Source organism: Primulina tabacum, chromosome 4, assembly GCF_025594145.1.
Source record: "Primulina tabacum isolate GXHZ01 chromosome 4, ASM2559414v2, whole genome shotgun sequence".
Taxonomy (NCBI): Eukaryota; Viridiplantae; Streptophyta; class Magnoliopsida; order Lamiales; family Gesneriaceae; genus Primulina; species Primulina tabacum.
The window spans coordinates 657175-671106 of record NC_134553.1 but is presented as its reverse complement, the minus strand read 5'-3'; the positions used below and the strand labels follow the sequence as shown (position 1 = coordinate 671106).

Below are 13932 nucleotides of genomic sequence, written 5' to 3'. Positions count from 1 at the left end.
AATCAGTTTTTGGTGAAGATAGGTTCCCAAATGTCATTTGGATAATTTTCTAATCACGCATCGACTCGATTTAATATACTTTGATCCTAAGAAATTAATATATTTACTACATAGTAACATGTTTAATTCTTGTAGTAGAAAAACCATATCATCATCAATTATAAAACTATGGACTCCAAAAGCTTCCTAACTATTAATTGAATAATATCTAAGTTTATTCGTTAAAAATCACAATTTTGAATTCATATATATATAACACTAGGCTGCCTTTTTCTTTTTCACTTTAGTTTATCGTGAGCCTCAGAGATGAATCGACGGCGACTTGGGGCTGGGAACTGGGTGACGGTGGCTGAAGCACCGCATCATTTGAAGAAAACGGTTGATATGCTGGGTATTGTGGTTGAGGCCGGCGTTCCGCATAAGAGCAGAGGCCCTGGTATGTAATGTATGTGAGAGCTACTAAACCCTAGTTACTGCTTGTTCATACTTCTTCTACTTTTTTTCTCGCAGATTACTGTGTCATTCTCAAGATCATAGACGATTCTGGCACCGATCGCGAGTTGACCGTAAATTTTTTCAACAGGACCATCGATGGTTTGCCTCATCTACGTGGTCATCTGGACATCATTCTTCTCCGCGATGTCCGGGTACGAGTTTTCCTTTTCTTTTCTGCTGGTGCCATAATAATTGCCGCTTTTAATTTTAATTTTTTTATTTTTTGCAGATTGGCATCCATAACCAGAGTCCATGTGCTTCTTTCTTTAAAACTAGCTATTTTGCTCTCTTCGATGGCCGAGATGTTCCCGACTGTACACCGTATCAACTTTCTCCAGGAATTCGTGGCCTGCAAAGCGCTGAAAATTTTGTTCGCGACTTGCGGCTTTGGTCATCTACGACCAGATTTGATGCGGGTTAATCATCTCTACTTCAAGCTCCACCATTGTGCTTTTACTTGTTATTACTCCTGTCTGATTCATTATTTGTCTTCACATTTGTTTGGAAATTGAGCACTAAGATCAATCATCCAAATTATGTACAGACAAACGTGGAAAAAACGTCTTTTAATTGTGATTTCAATGTGAGATACAGAGATATAAATAAAACTTCTGTCAATTTCCACATTGAAATATAAAACATGTGCATTTTTCCGGATCTTGTAAAAATGCATAATAATTTTGACCTTCTTCAACACTTGGTGAACGACACTCTTCTGGATGTTGGTTACAAAATGCTATGATAAGCTGTGACTTCCTTGAGCTTATGATTTATTTTTTCCGTCACCTCCAAAGTTGCAATTTATCTATGCAGGCGTTAGCAATTATGCATTGCGGTTGGCAGACATAAATACAATGGACTTTTTCGATCTAGTGTGTAAGGTATTCATGTTATCTATGTTGTGCTTCACAATTAAATGTGTTTAATATATTCATTTTGGCGAACTATTAATAAATTGAGATGTTCATGTGAGTGAAGGTTCTCCATGTTTCTGAAGTATCTGATGGCAACTGGATGCTTTTTGTATGGGATGGGACTGATGCTCCCCCTATAAGCTTGAGTACCGAGTATGTGATTATTCTTTTGCAGTCTTGACACAATGATAATAGCTTTTGTTCTCTTGCTGTCTTGACATGATCATAATAGCTTTTAAAATGTTGAATATATGTGATGTAGGAATTTTATCTTCTGATGACCAAAACCCCCTCTCCGAATGAACTTTGTTGTAGGATTGCAGATGAAGAGTGGAACTCACTACCACTTCATATTGAGCCAGTTTCCTTGCCTCGACATGTTCTGCACGAGTTTCCTCGTGTTGGGACCATATTGAGAGTTCTAGTAGATGAAAAATATGAGTCATTCGGTTTTCATTTTCAACATGGAGATAAGTGGGTAAGACTGCGCAATCTAATGTGTAAAACTGAATCAGGGTTGTGGAAGGGAATATTTACTTTGGAAACCAAATTTCGACTATTGTCAGAGCAGGACAACAGTGTCAAAGATAGATTAAGGTATCCACCTTTGCTTGGTTTCTTTTGCCCCAAATGAGTTGAGAGTTGTGTAGGTGAAATTTTCATGGATCACAATTTATGTTTGCTAGGGTCGGTCATGATAGATTATCTGAACAAGGTCGGATTCCTTCTGCTGTGATTCCTGGACACGATGTTTTAACTGGTAATTTATCTGTAGTCGCCCATTTTCAGTTTTTCACCGTAAAGAAAGTTTTTGCAATATCGTAATGGCATGCGAAAAGACTAATGATTCTACTGGAATTCCAGTTTATTTACATTTCTGCATTTTGTAATTTCAGTGGTGGGTAACGAGGACGCTGATTTCACTACGCTATTGGATCTTCTCTGTTCTCCCCTGGTATATTTTACTCAACACTTTTGAATTGAGATTTCTTTAAAAGTTTTATCATCACTTGATTGGATTCATTCGATTGCACATGAAACTGGTTCTTTTTTGGGCCTCAGAACATGTGAGATTGCAAAGTCTTTCTCTCCTCTTACAGGTTTCTGGTGGATTTAAATGTATCGTACGTGTAGTAGCTACTTATCCTTCACGGGCCAAAGATTTTCTCACACCAGAAGGACTTTATAGGCTACGACTTACTTTAGAGGATCCAACTGCAAGGATACATGCTTATTTGTCCCACGAAGATGCGGTAAGATAAGATATTTTCTATAAGTATGATATTAATTGAAGGGGAGTAGTTAAAATCATTTTAGAAAAAATAATTCTACTTTACTTTGATTATCTTATAGGTTTTTCTTTTTGGAGGAGACCTAGAAGATTATGCGGTTTCTGATAAGATGAAAAAGTTGCTTGGAGTAGATGAATATGGGGAGAAGTCTTCAAAGAATCCACCATGGGTGCAATGTTGTATAGGTTTCAATTCTTCGGGTCCAAGCAAGCAGTTTCACATATGTAAAACCGCATTTGCTGCGTAGCTTTTTCTAAATTAGATTTGCTGTGTTTTGTATATATTCGCAGCAGTGTATAATATGCACATGTAATGCATGTTGTGCGAACTAATTTTGTTCCACGCTAACCAGAAAGATTTATTTATAATACAAATACTTGCATATGTTCTATGTCAAAAACTAAATGGGAAATTATTAGTCATTCAAAATTGTTACCATATTGTGTGTGGGTGTGAAATTTGTAGTTGTCATTTCCGTTTGCGCATGATGTATTGTCAATAGATAGCAAGTAACCACAGAGATGATTAAAAATCTATGAACAAATGTTGTGTACACAACCGGAGCTCTAGCGGCAACTGAATTCCTTGTCTCATAATTATGATGATCATCATCGGCTCTTTGCCCTATCGATTAATTTTCACTTGTCAACTCAAAAAGGCAAACACTCAATTTAAAAAATGTGCAGGAAAATCTGTAAAGTTCATCGTACTAACGTTGATTTTTCCTTGGTTTTTTCTTCAGTATCATCTTTTGATGTTTCTGCTTCTGAGTTTAAGAATGTCATCTTCCCGAATGACTCTTTGGCATCCCCGAAAAAGTCCTTCACCTTATCAAGCACAGTTTTGAGCTCTTCCTGTGATGGGAGCTGGAAACGTCGAAAGAAAATCAGATGCCATTGTCGAACTCGAGGGGATTGTTTGCCAATAAGCAAAATCCAAAATCATACATTATCCTTACCTCAATTACATCATTTGCAGCTAGCGCAGCCCGCAGATTGTTGTTTTCCTGTATGTTAAAAGTACAAAGTAGAAAATGAGCCTCGGATATTTATTAACAATATCAAATTCTGAAATTTAAAAACAGTAAGAAAGCAGAGGATGAAAAAATTACAACAAGCTTGTAGCCATATTTAAACTCAGTAGCAGACCGCAAGACACGAAACTGTTTCATAGCCATCTTCTGCATTTCCTTTTCATCCTGTTTCAATGTAAGATGCAAATATATCATGGGATTGCAATGAACCGGATACGAAATTACACTGATAAGGAACTCACTTTATAAATAACAGCTGCAAGATTTCTAGTTAGTGTATCTTTGTAAATATATTTTCCCAGAAAATTGTCTTTTGCAGCCACCATGATTTTCGCAGTCGTCCCCCCTGTCACGATAGTAAGAGGGTACCAAAGGTAAACCTGAGCAAGAAGAAAAACAAGCCAACAGTCATAGACTCATAGTTAGGACATCAAAATCTTCAGAAACAGAAAGCCTTTCTTACATCATGAAAGGTCACCAATTTCAAACAAAAGCATCAGAAAAGTGACAAAGAAAGAGACTTTAGAAGATCTTGGTGGGAACAGGTACGGGGATCGATGAATTAATATATAAAGCTTGAACTTTTTCTGCATTCCACCAAATCAAAGTTGTGTCAAAAAGCAAAAAATACAGAGTCAAAAAACTAACAGTAGCCATGCGAATAAATATCACAAATTTTGGGTTGCCATCATCTTCAAGCTTTGGCAATGGAGGAGGAGCCTGCCGCTGGTACTGCCTCGCCGCCATTCCTTTCTTGCTTTTAGCTTCAACCACCATCGGAAGTTTTAGCTTTTGCTGGCATGGCTTAAGGGTTCTGCTCGTAGAAAACAGGGAGTGCCTGATAAGTGGAACTTCACGCCTGGTTCTTCCATTGGAGGATAAGGGTAGCCTCACCAATTGATTCAAAGACATGCCTAACCTGTGAAAGTCACTGCGAGGTGGGTGGGTGGGCTTTGGCTGAATCTTATCCGCAATTTTTTCTTTTTAAATATCATAATATAATATGGGTTTACTCGACCTTACCCCTGCTGGCAGTGTCCGCAAGGGTCGATCCAACGGCTCGAATTTTTCCGAGTCAATTTTTTTTTATATGGAGGAGTGATCCGGGCCGTTCATTGCCTGCACGCCTGCACGGGCAGGGTGAAACAATCCAATAATATGTTATGTGATTTGTTATACAATATACTTTTTCCCTTATCTATTCTTTGAATGGGTTCAAAAGAGGATTGGGGGATCTATTTCATTGGATGATAACAGTGACTCATTTATAGAGTTCTAATGGTTTGTAATGATTTTGATGATACCAACTTTTCCCTGGGTCCGGTCTGGTGAGCTTGAGCTTCAGATCAACAATGTTTGAACCGGAGCGGATAGAGCACCACCGGTTTATACAGACTAATGGGTACTGGAAGGTGTCGAAAATTTTTCCGACACGACCACTCCGACCTTTTGATCGGATTTAGGAACAGAGAGATGGGAAGATGTGATAGGTGAAAGTTAATATCTTCTTTTTTTTAACCATGAAACATATATGGGTATTTATAGTGGTTGAGAGAACTTCTTCCCATACCGTGCCAAAGTCTATTTTAGGTAAATCTCCTTATAAAATTAAATTCTTCTCCCATCACTGCCAGTCCGGGCCGGATTCCTCGTCACATCTAATCATACGGCGAGATTCTAGCCTATTTAAAGATTATTCACGCTTTTGACATGTGACAAAGTTCTTAGGATAGGAACAAGCTCGGGCCTGAGATTCATGTCACAAGCATCTGTGCTTGACAGAACCCTACTCTGAGCGCTGATTGGGCTCGGATACGTGTGATTCGGCTACCCGGGCTCGGACGAGCACAAGGGCTCGGCCACAGGGGCTTGGCCGAGCACTACCCTGGTGCTCGGCCGAGCACTACCCTGGTGCTCGGCCGAGCTCTACCTCGGGCTCGGCCGAGCCCTACACTGGTGACAGTGCTCGACCGAGCCTCAGGGCTCGGTCCTCAGGGGTGCGGCTGGGCTTGGTGCTCGACCGATGTGTTCAAGAAGAACGGCTGAGCTCGTTTATAGATGGTATCGAATTCGGACAAGTCGTGCTCGACGGGTTACGTTTAAGGTCCTCGGGATGAAAACTCAAGCGCGGTGGAATATTTTGGGGGCATCAGTAGTAACCCCCCTTGTGGTCTAAAAGAAGTATTGAATTTTAGATCAGTGAATTGCTATGATTGATCTTGAAGCCCTTGAGTTCAACATTGGTTGCGAGAAGATCTAAACCGTTCAAGTCATTTGCAAGATTTTGGCTGGCTAGGATCAGACGGTGGTGCGGTTCCCGAGGCATTTGAACAGGCATGATCCTAGCCGTCTATTCTTGATTTAATCGGACGGCTCTCCTTCGTCTGACCTTCTTATAAATAGGGCCTTCATTTCATTCTAAAATCTCACCATTCTCTCATTTTCTCTCCAAGTTACAAAGCGTCTTCGGCCCTTTCGACGTTCTCAGTTCGGCCGACTGTCTTGAGTTCGGTAAACTCTCGCTCCCAACTCTGTTCTTCTTGACCACTTTGGTAAGTTCTTCTTCCTGTGTTAATTGTAATACTTTGGTTAAGGCATTGATGAAGCTATATGCACTTCTTTCCCCTCTCCTTCGAAGACTTTGGTGGAGCCTCCTTGGTACGAAATTAAGGCTTCGGTCCTAGGGTATGATGATGTCCCTAGGAATAGAGAGTTATCGGGATTACCTTCGGCTATTGATATTCATATCCCCGAGATTACAGATAGGGCTCATCTCCCCTCCGTCGGATATCTGGAGATGGGTCTTCAGTTTCCTATCCCCAGGATAGTTCAGTGCCTTTGTGATCACTATCTTATATGCCCTAGTCAACTAGCTCCCAATTCCTTTAGCACGCTTCTGGCTTTAGGAATATTGCTTAGGTATTTTGATATACCCCTCTCCGTAGCCTTCATAGATCGCTTTGTGAAAATCAAAAGAAAAGAACTTGGTCGGTTTTACCTATCACCCCAGCCCGGGTGTGATTTTCTGGGCGGGAACCCTTCATCCCACAAAGGTTGGATGAACATATATTTTTATGTAGAGTCTGAGCCTCTTCCTTGGCACTGCGATATGGCTTGGGCCGAGCAGTTAACCCTTAGAGATCTTCCCGTACCTAGGCGTTCCATCGACCTGACCCGCTTCCTCGCTGGTATCTCGGGAAGATGTTTTGACGTCAAGAGCCTAGTCCAAGATGATCTTCTTTGTGAATTTAGGTTCTGCAGAAAAGGAGTCGAAGTGGAGGGGGACATAGGTATATTTTCCTCAGCCTTTCCACTTTTCCATTGAAAACCAATATTATGCTGACTCCATGTTTCTTTTGCTTTTTATGTCTCCCCTTCTCCCAACATCTTCATTTTCTTCTCTTTTTTTTTTTAAACAGACGAAAGGATCATGAAGTCGGAAATGCTTCAGAACATGAAGAGGAGAAAAGCTGAGATAGGAGCCTCTTCAAAATCCTCCACTGCTAAGGCCAAAGGGAAACAAAAAAAAGTGTCCATGGAGTCTGATAGCCAGCCAATGAAGAAGATTCTCATGACCACTGCTTCATTCCCGACCCCCCAAGGCTCTGGGAAGAGGACACACAGTCCTTCCCCCGTTCATGACCATCATGATTCCGAAGAGGTTGAGCTGGAGGCACCCCACGACCATGGGACTTCTTTCATAGCCCATCCTTCCGGACCGGAAGCCCTAAGTTTTGTTCGGAATTTGGTATCCTCTGAAGATCTTGCCATCGTGAAGGCTGCCACCGACCTTCAAGCCTCGTCCCTTAACTTTATGCAGGTAACTAGTTTTTTTTTCTTTCGAATCAATAATTTTTTTTTTTTTTTGAACATGTGCCTTCGCTTCGCAGGCTCTGGTTTGGGGAGCCGAAGTCAGTGGTCGGATATGTGGAGCTCGGGAGATGGCTAGTTCCTCCCAAAAATCAATGAATGACGTCCTCAGTCGACATGGGGAACTTATGAAGCGGATGGAGGATCTTCACACGAAAAATGAGGCAGAGAAGGTGGCTTTCCTAGCCGAAATCGAAGCTGTCCGAGCCCATGCACAGGTCTTGGAGGACAATGCGGCTTGGGCTGAGCAGAGGACACTTCAATTCGAGGAACAATTGCAGAAAAAAGACAATGAAGCCGAGGCCATGTGGCTTCAGAAGAAGGAAGAGTTCATCCACTCTTCGGAATTTGATTCGCTGAGCTCGGACAAAGCCACTTCTTACTTCGAGTATGGGTTTAATGGAGGTATCGCTCAAATACGGGCCAACGGGTATTCCGAAGCCGAACACCCTTTTTCCTTCCTTGATGTGTTTAAAGCCTTGGAAGACATGCCCGAGGAGGAAGGGATGGGCAACAGAGAATGAAGGCCCAGGCATCCGGGAGGAAGTGAGGGGGTCCGCCGAACAACGCCTTTTATTTCTCACGCTCTACTTGCTCAATACATTTGTATTTCTCGCGTTCTATGTCTTTTCATAAGGTTTCCCAATATTTGAAACTATATCTTTGATTTCAAGTGACTAAGTGTTTCGGTTTCCTTTATATCTCACTGTCAAATGCGGTATCGAATTTTTCTCTTGTTTTCGAGCTCGGAGCCGAGCTTTAAATCGTGCCGAGCACGAGGTCGGACTTTCGTCCCATTGTCGAGCTCGAGGTTGGGTTTTTAATCGTGCCGAACGTGAGGTCGGACGTTCTTTTTATTGCCGAGCGCGAGGTCAGACTTTTATTCGTGCCGAACGCGAGGTCGGATGTTCTTTTTATTGCCGAGCGCGAGGTCGGACTTTTATTCGTGCCGAACGCGAGGTCGGACGTTCTTTTTATTGCCGAGCGCGGGGTCGGACTTTTATTCGTGCCGAACGCGAGATCGGACGTTCTTTTTATTGCCGAGCGCGAGGTCGGACTTTTATTCGTGCCGAGCGCGAGGTCGGACTTTTATTCGTGCCGAACGCGAGGTCGGACGTTTTTTTTATTGCCGAGCGCGGGGTCGGACTTTTATAGGTTTATTTCGATTAAGAAAGATGATATATCAACACCCAATCTTATTCATGTTTTCGAAAATAAAGACATAATTTCATAACATAAAGACAAAACTAACATGATGGGTTGAGACTATGACTAAGCATAATATTTCTTCAAGTGTTGGACGTTCCACGGGCGCTTGGTTTTCTTTCCCTCAGCATCTTCTAAATAGTAAGCTGCAATTCCCGCTTTCCCAACAACTTTGTAGGGTCCCTCATATTTCGGGTCTAATTTTCCTCTCTCTCCCTGAAACTGGATTCTCTTCATGACCAGATCCCCTGTTTCGAACGATCGGGGCCGCACCCTTTTGTTGTATGCTCGAGCCATCCTCTTCTGGTAAGCAGCCATCCGAACAGCTGCTCCATTTCTCTTTTCCTCTATTAGGTCCAAATCCATGGCCCTCCATTCATCGTTATTTGGTCCATATCCTATCACCCGAGCACTTTCTTGTCCGATTTCTGCTGGCAGGACAGCCTCAGTACCATACACTAAGTTATACGGTGTTTCTCCAGTTCCGATCCGAGCCGTTGTTCGGTAAGCCCACAATACACTAGGTAGTTCCTCAACCCATTTCCCCTTAGCAGAGTCAAGACGTGTTTTAAGAGCGTGCACAATGGATCTATTAGTGATCTCGACCTGTCCATTGCTCTGGGGATAAGTCACCGATGTAAATATCTGCTCTATCTTCATCTCCTTACACCATTCCCGAACTTTAGAGTCACAAAATTGTCTCCCATTGTCAGATATAAGCCTCCTTGGTATCCCAAAGCGACACACCAGGTTCTTCCATAAAAATTTTAAGATCTCCCCTTCAGTGATTTTAGCCAATGGTTCGGCTTCCGCCCATTTAGAGAAATAATCTACTGCTACTAATAAGAATTTCCTTTGACCTGTGCTTATGGGAAATGGTCCCACAATGTCTATGCCCCATTGATCGAAAGGGCAAGGGGAGACAACTGACCTCATAAGTTCGGCTGGTTGCCATTGTAAATTAGCATGATTTTGACAATTATAACAGGATCTTACCATCATTAGCGCATCTTTTTTCATGGTTGGCCAGAAGAAGCCTGCCATGAAAGCCTTCCGAGCCAAAGCTACACTCCCGAGGTGATTACCACAACACCCTTCATGGATCTCTCGAAGGACGTAACCAGCTTCTTCTGGACCCAAACACTTCAAGAGAGGTCTTGAAAAAGATCTCTTATACAATATTCCATCCAGGAGCGAGAAGCGGAGTGCCCTCCTCTTGACTTCTCGAGCTCTTTTTGATTCAGCCGGGACTTTCCCATGACATAAGTATTGCTGAATCTCGTATCTCCAATCTTCTTCCAACATATCTACTTTCTCAGCTTGGAGATGATCAATTTGCGAGACAAGCTCTTGTCCGACTAGCTCTGGTTCCGGGGGATGATCAAGAGAACTGGCCATTTTGGCCAGCCTATCTGCCGCTTCGTTCTCAGCTCGAGAGATTTGTTTCATGATTAACTCTGAGAAGTCCTCTTTAGCTTTTTCCATAGCTTGGGCGTATCTGACCATTCTCTCATTTTTCACCTCGAACTTACCCTTACTTTGCTGTATTACCAATTGAGAATCAGAATAGAGGACGGCCCGAGTAATACCCATGCTTCGAGCAGCCCTTAGCCCGACCAAAAGTGCTTCGTACTCGGCCTCGTTATTGGAGGCTCGGAAGTTCAGCCTCACCGCAACCTTGGTCTCTTCCCCCCAAGGAGATATCATTACGATTCCGACCCCACTTCCTGTTTGACAAGAAGAACCATCCACGAAGATCTTCCATTGTTCTTCCTCCGCTACTTGAACAGTCTCCGCCAGAAAGTCAGCTAAAGCCTGGGCTTTAATAGCAGTTCTGGGCTCGAACTTGATATCGTATTCACTGAGCTCGGTAACCCACTTAATCAATCTTCCCGAGGTATCTGGATGTGAGACAATCTTCCCCAGGACGCTGTTAGTGAGGACCGTGATAGGATGTGATAAGAAATAAGGCCTCAATTTTCTGGCCATGATGACGAGGGCCAAGGCCAACTTTTCCTGAGTAGTATAATTGAGCTCTGCCCCCTTTAAAGCGTGACTCACAAAATAGACTGGCTGATGGACTGCATCATCTCTTCTGACTAGAACAGAACTCGCAGCCTGAGGAATGACTGCCAAGTACACAAAGAGCTTCTCTCCCGGGACGGGTTTGTTCAGGATAGGGAGTTCCCTAAGATAAGTTTTCAGCTCCTGCAGTGCTTTCTCACTCTGATCATTCAATTCAAAATTTTTAGTTTTCCGAAGTACCTTAAAGAATGGGAAACTTCGATCTGCGGATCGAGATATGAATCGGGCTAGAGCGGCGATCCTTCCTGTCAATCGCTGCACTTCTTGGATGTTTCGAGGAGAACCCATAGAGGATAGTGCTTGCACTTTTTCTGGATTAGCCTCAATGCCTCTGCGAGTCACCATGTACCCCAAAAACTTCCCCGTCTGAACCCCGAACACACACTTGCTAGGGTTCAGCTTCAACCTGTATTCCCGCAGAGTCTGAAAAGTTTCATCCAGATCCATCACAAACTGGTCGACGACCTTGGACTTGATCAATATATCATCCACATAAACTTCAACGTTCCTCCCAATCTATTTTTTGAAGACCTTATCCATAAGCCTCTGATAGGTAGCGCCAGCATTCTTTAGCCCAAATGGAAGTACTACATAACAGAATGTCCCATCGGATGTGATAAAACTGACCTTGCTTCTGTCCTTTTCCGCCAAGGGAATTTGGTGATATCCTTGATATGCATCGAGGAAACAAAGGAGCTCGTGCCCTGCCGTGGAATCGACCAATTGATCTATCCTCGGGAGAGGATAACAGTCTTTAGGGCAGGCCCGGTTCAAGTCGCGGAAGTCCACACACATCCGCCATTTTCCAGCCGACTTAGGAACCAAGACCACATTAGATAACCATGTCGGGAAATAGATTTCTTGAATGTGTCCCGCTCTTAATAAATCTTGCACTTGTTCCTTGATGATAGCGTCTTTCTCGGGACCGAAATGTCTCTTCTTTTGTATCACAGGTCAGCATTCGTTCGAGACATTCAACTTATGCTCCATCACCTCCCTCCTAACCCCTTGGAGTTCGGCCGGACACCAAGCAAATACATCTTTATTTTTCTCCAAACACTGGACCAATTGTTCTTTCAAGGGCTCTTCCAAGGTCCGAGCTATCCTCACGACTTCGAATGGGGGATTTAGGATAAGCTCTTCACACACGTCTTCCGAAATAACCTCCCCTGCTTCTTCGATTAGATGTAGTTGATCGAGTCCCCTGGATTCAGGTCGACTTGGATGTTCAATTTTAACCGATTTCTGCTCAACCCTTACTTCTTCCACATCACATTTTCGAGAATTCTTCTGATCTCCCTTAACCTCTCCTACCGCTTCTCCGACAGGAAACTTGATTTTTTGGTGCAGTGCCGAGGCAATTTCCATGAAAGCGGCCACGGCTGGTCTCCCCATAATAACATTGTACGACGAAGGGGCATCAACTATCACAAAGTTGATAATTGGGGTCTTTCTAGTATCCCCACTTCCTAAAGAGAGAGGGAGATTGACGACTCCAAGGGGGTGTATTGCATGCCCCGTGATTCCAAACAAAGCCGTGGAGATAGGCTCTACCGTGTACTCGCCCAAGTCCATCTGATCCATTGCTTCTTTAAACAGAACGTTGACAGAACTTCCGGAGTCCACAAAGATACGAGCGACCTCGTAATTGGCGATCATAGCTCGGATAACCAATGCATCATTATGTGGGTCGGCCACCCCCTTCATGTCCTCGGGTCCAAAAGTGATCATTGGTCCTGAGCGTGTTCTAGTGCTGCTAATCTCCATGTTCTCCAATCTTCTGCTGCTAGCTTTCCTGGCCCGGTTGGAGTCTCCGTCTGTAGGCCCACCCGATATCATATTAATTACCCCTCGCGGGGGTGGTTTTTCCCGAGGCTCTGCCCTCCGCATATTTGGGTTAGCATTTTGAAAGTTTTTCCTTCGATTCGGAGCCATTCTCCTTTCAGGATGACTTTCCTCCCGAGTTCTCTTAGGGGGTCGGTGCCCACCACTTGGACTGGCTAGAATCGCTTTCATTTCTGGATCTCTCTGGATGATCCGTTCTATTTCTTGATTCAAATGATGACATTCATCGGTAGTATGACCATAATCCTTGTGAAATCCGCAATACTTTTCTGACCTGGGGTTACGAGGTCCTCTGTCACTACTCCGAGGTCTTCGAATGAGTTGTCGTTCATCACATAGTTCCAATGCTCGAGTTTTGTTGACTTTCAAAGGTGTGTAAGCGACGAATTGCCCAAGAAACGTGGGTGGTTCGAAACGTCCGACCCTTGGCGTGAGGTCGGTGGATCGGATGTCTCGTGTAGCTTTGGCCGAGATCTTTGGTTCACTCTTCCTAGCCATTTGTACTTCTTCCACGTTCATATACTTCTCTGCCCTCGCCAAGAGTTCTTCGAAAGTAGCCGGGGGCTTTTTTACTAACGACTTGAAGAAATCACCACCTCTTAGCCCTTGTGTAAAGGCACTAATCAGTATATCCGGGGTAGCCGAGGGAACATCAATGAACATCTTGTTGAACCTCTTAACAAAATCTCATAGGCTCTCTTGTTCTTGTTGTTTAACATTGAATAAACTCAGAGCCGTCAAGGGATGTTTCTTGCTGCTTGCAAACTGGTGGAGAAAAGCTCTTCCGAAATCTTGAAAAGTTTTGATGGTCCCTGGCCTAAGCAAATTGAACCACTGTTGGGATGATCTGACCAAAGTGGTTAGGAAGACCCTACACTTGATCGGGTCTGAGTACTGGTGCAGTAACGCCACGTTCTCAAATCGGGATAGATGCTCTTCCGGATCCCCCGAGCCGTCGTATTCTCCGACGTTAGGGAATCTGAAATTTTGAGGCAGCAGCCAATATCTCGGCCGAGAAAGGGATCCCCCGAGCCAGAAGGGGTGGAGGAGGGGGTGCATTCTTCTCTTCTCTAAGATGTTCCATCTCCTCCCTTAATCTTTGTATCTCTTGTCTCTGAGCTTCACGATCCTCTCCTAGAGGAGGATTGTTGTCTGGTCTTTGGGCCAAGACCTGTTCGACAGTCGTTGTGAT

At 43.6% G+C, this 13932-nt stretch overlaps 3 protein-coding genes across 6 annotated transcripts; 1 reads left to right on the top strand and 2 right to left on the bottom strand.

Annotated features, from left to right (window-relative positions):
- Positions 1-196: 196 nt before the first annotated feature.
- LOC142542132 (protection of telomeres protein 1b-like) lies at positions 197-3085 on the top strand. 4 transcript variants are annotated; one of them, XR_012819475.1, is made up of 11 exons: positions 198-436; positions 511-647; positions 725-911; positions 1309-1376; positions 1474-1562; positions 1725-2006; positions 2096-2169; positions 2306-2364; positions 2472-2509; positions 2599-2662; positions 2763-2817. XR_012819475.1 is itself a non-coding variant. In XM_075648592.1 (10 exons), the coding sequence occupies exons 1-10, from the start codon at positions 307-309 to the stop codon at positions 2946-2948; spliced, it is 1365 nt and encodes a 454-aa protein (XP_075504707.1). In that variant the 5' UTR covers positions 201-306; the 3' UTR covers positions 2949-3085. The 4 variants fall into 4 exon arrangements, 3 of the variants coding, with proteins under 3 accessions (XP_075504710.1, XP_075504707.1, XP_075504708.1); XM_075648592.1 differs by lacking the exon at positions 2472-2509 and having other exon boundaries at positions 201-436; positions 2510-2662; positions 2763-3085; XM_075648593.1 differs by lacking the exon at positions 2472-2509 and having other exon boundaries at positions 312-445; positions 584-647; positions 2510-2662; positions 2763-3085.
- An 81-nt stretch (positions 3086-3166) lies between these two features.
- On the bottom strand, positions 3167-4725 carry LOC142542133 (protein HHL1, chloroplastic-like). The gene is made up of 6 exons (XM_075648596.1): positions 4383-4725; positions 3977-4114; positions 3813-3899; positions 3660-3707; positions 3416-3567; positions 3167-3325 (listed from the first exon to the last, which is right to left on the bottom strand). The coding sequence occupies exons 1-6, from the start codon at positions 4644-4646 to the stop codon at positions 3310-3312; spliced, it is 705 nt and encodes a 234-aa protein (XP_075504711.1). The 5' UTR covers positions 4647-4725; the 3' UTR covers positions 3167-3309.
- Positions 4726-11849: 7124 nt separating this feature from the next.
- LOC142541301 (uncharacterized) lies at positions 11850-13403 on the bottom strand. The gene has a single exon (XM_075647859.1). It carries the CDS (start codon positions 13401-13403, stop codon positions 11850-11852), a length of 1554 nt encoding a protein of 517 aa, XP_075503974.1.
- Positions 13404-13932: the final 529 nt, after the last annotated feature.

Bases quoted from the DNA above. Each gene is read 5' to 3' on its own strand.
- LOC142542132 (XM_075648592.1), top strand. From the start codon at position 307: ATGAATCGACGGCGACTTGGGGCTGGGAACTGGGTGACGGTGGCTGAA. The intron at 912-1,308 runs GTTAATCATCTC...TTATCTATGCAG, and splicing joins TACGACCAGATTTGATGCGG to GCGTTAGCAATTATGCATTG. The intron at 2,365-2,509 runs GTATATTTTACT...CTCCTCTTACAG, and splicing joins ATCTTCTCTGTTCTCCCCTG to GTTTCTGGTGGATTTAAATG.
- LOC142542133 (XM_075648596.1), bottom strand. From the start codon at position 4,646: ATGTCTTTGAATCAATTGGTGAGGCTACCCTTATCCTCCAATGGAAGA. The intron at 4,115-4,382 runs GTTAGTTTTTTG...CTTCTTGCTCAG, and splicing joins TATTTATTCGCATGGCTACT to GTTTACCTTTGGTACCCTCT. The intron at 3,708-3,812 runs GTAATTTTTTCA...TTTAACATACAG, and splicing joins AATATGGCTACAAGCTTGTT to GAAAACAACAATCTGCGGGC.
- LOC142541301 (XM_075647859.1), bottom strand. From the start codon at position 13,403: ATGTTCATTGATGTTCCCTCGGCTACCCCGGATATACTGATTAGTGCC.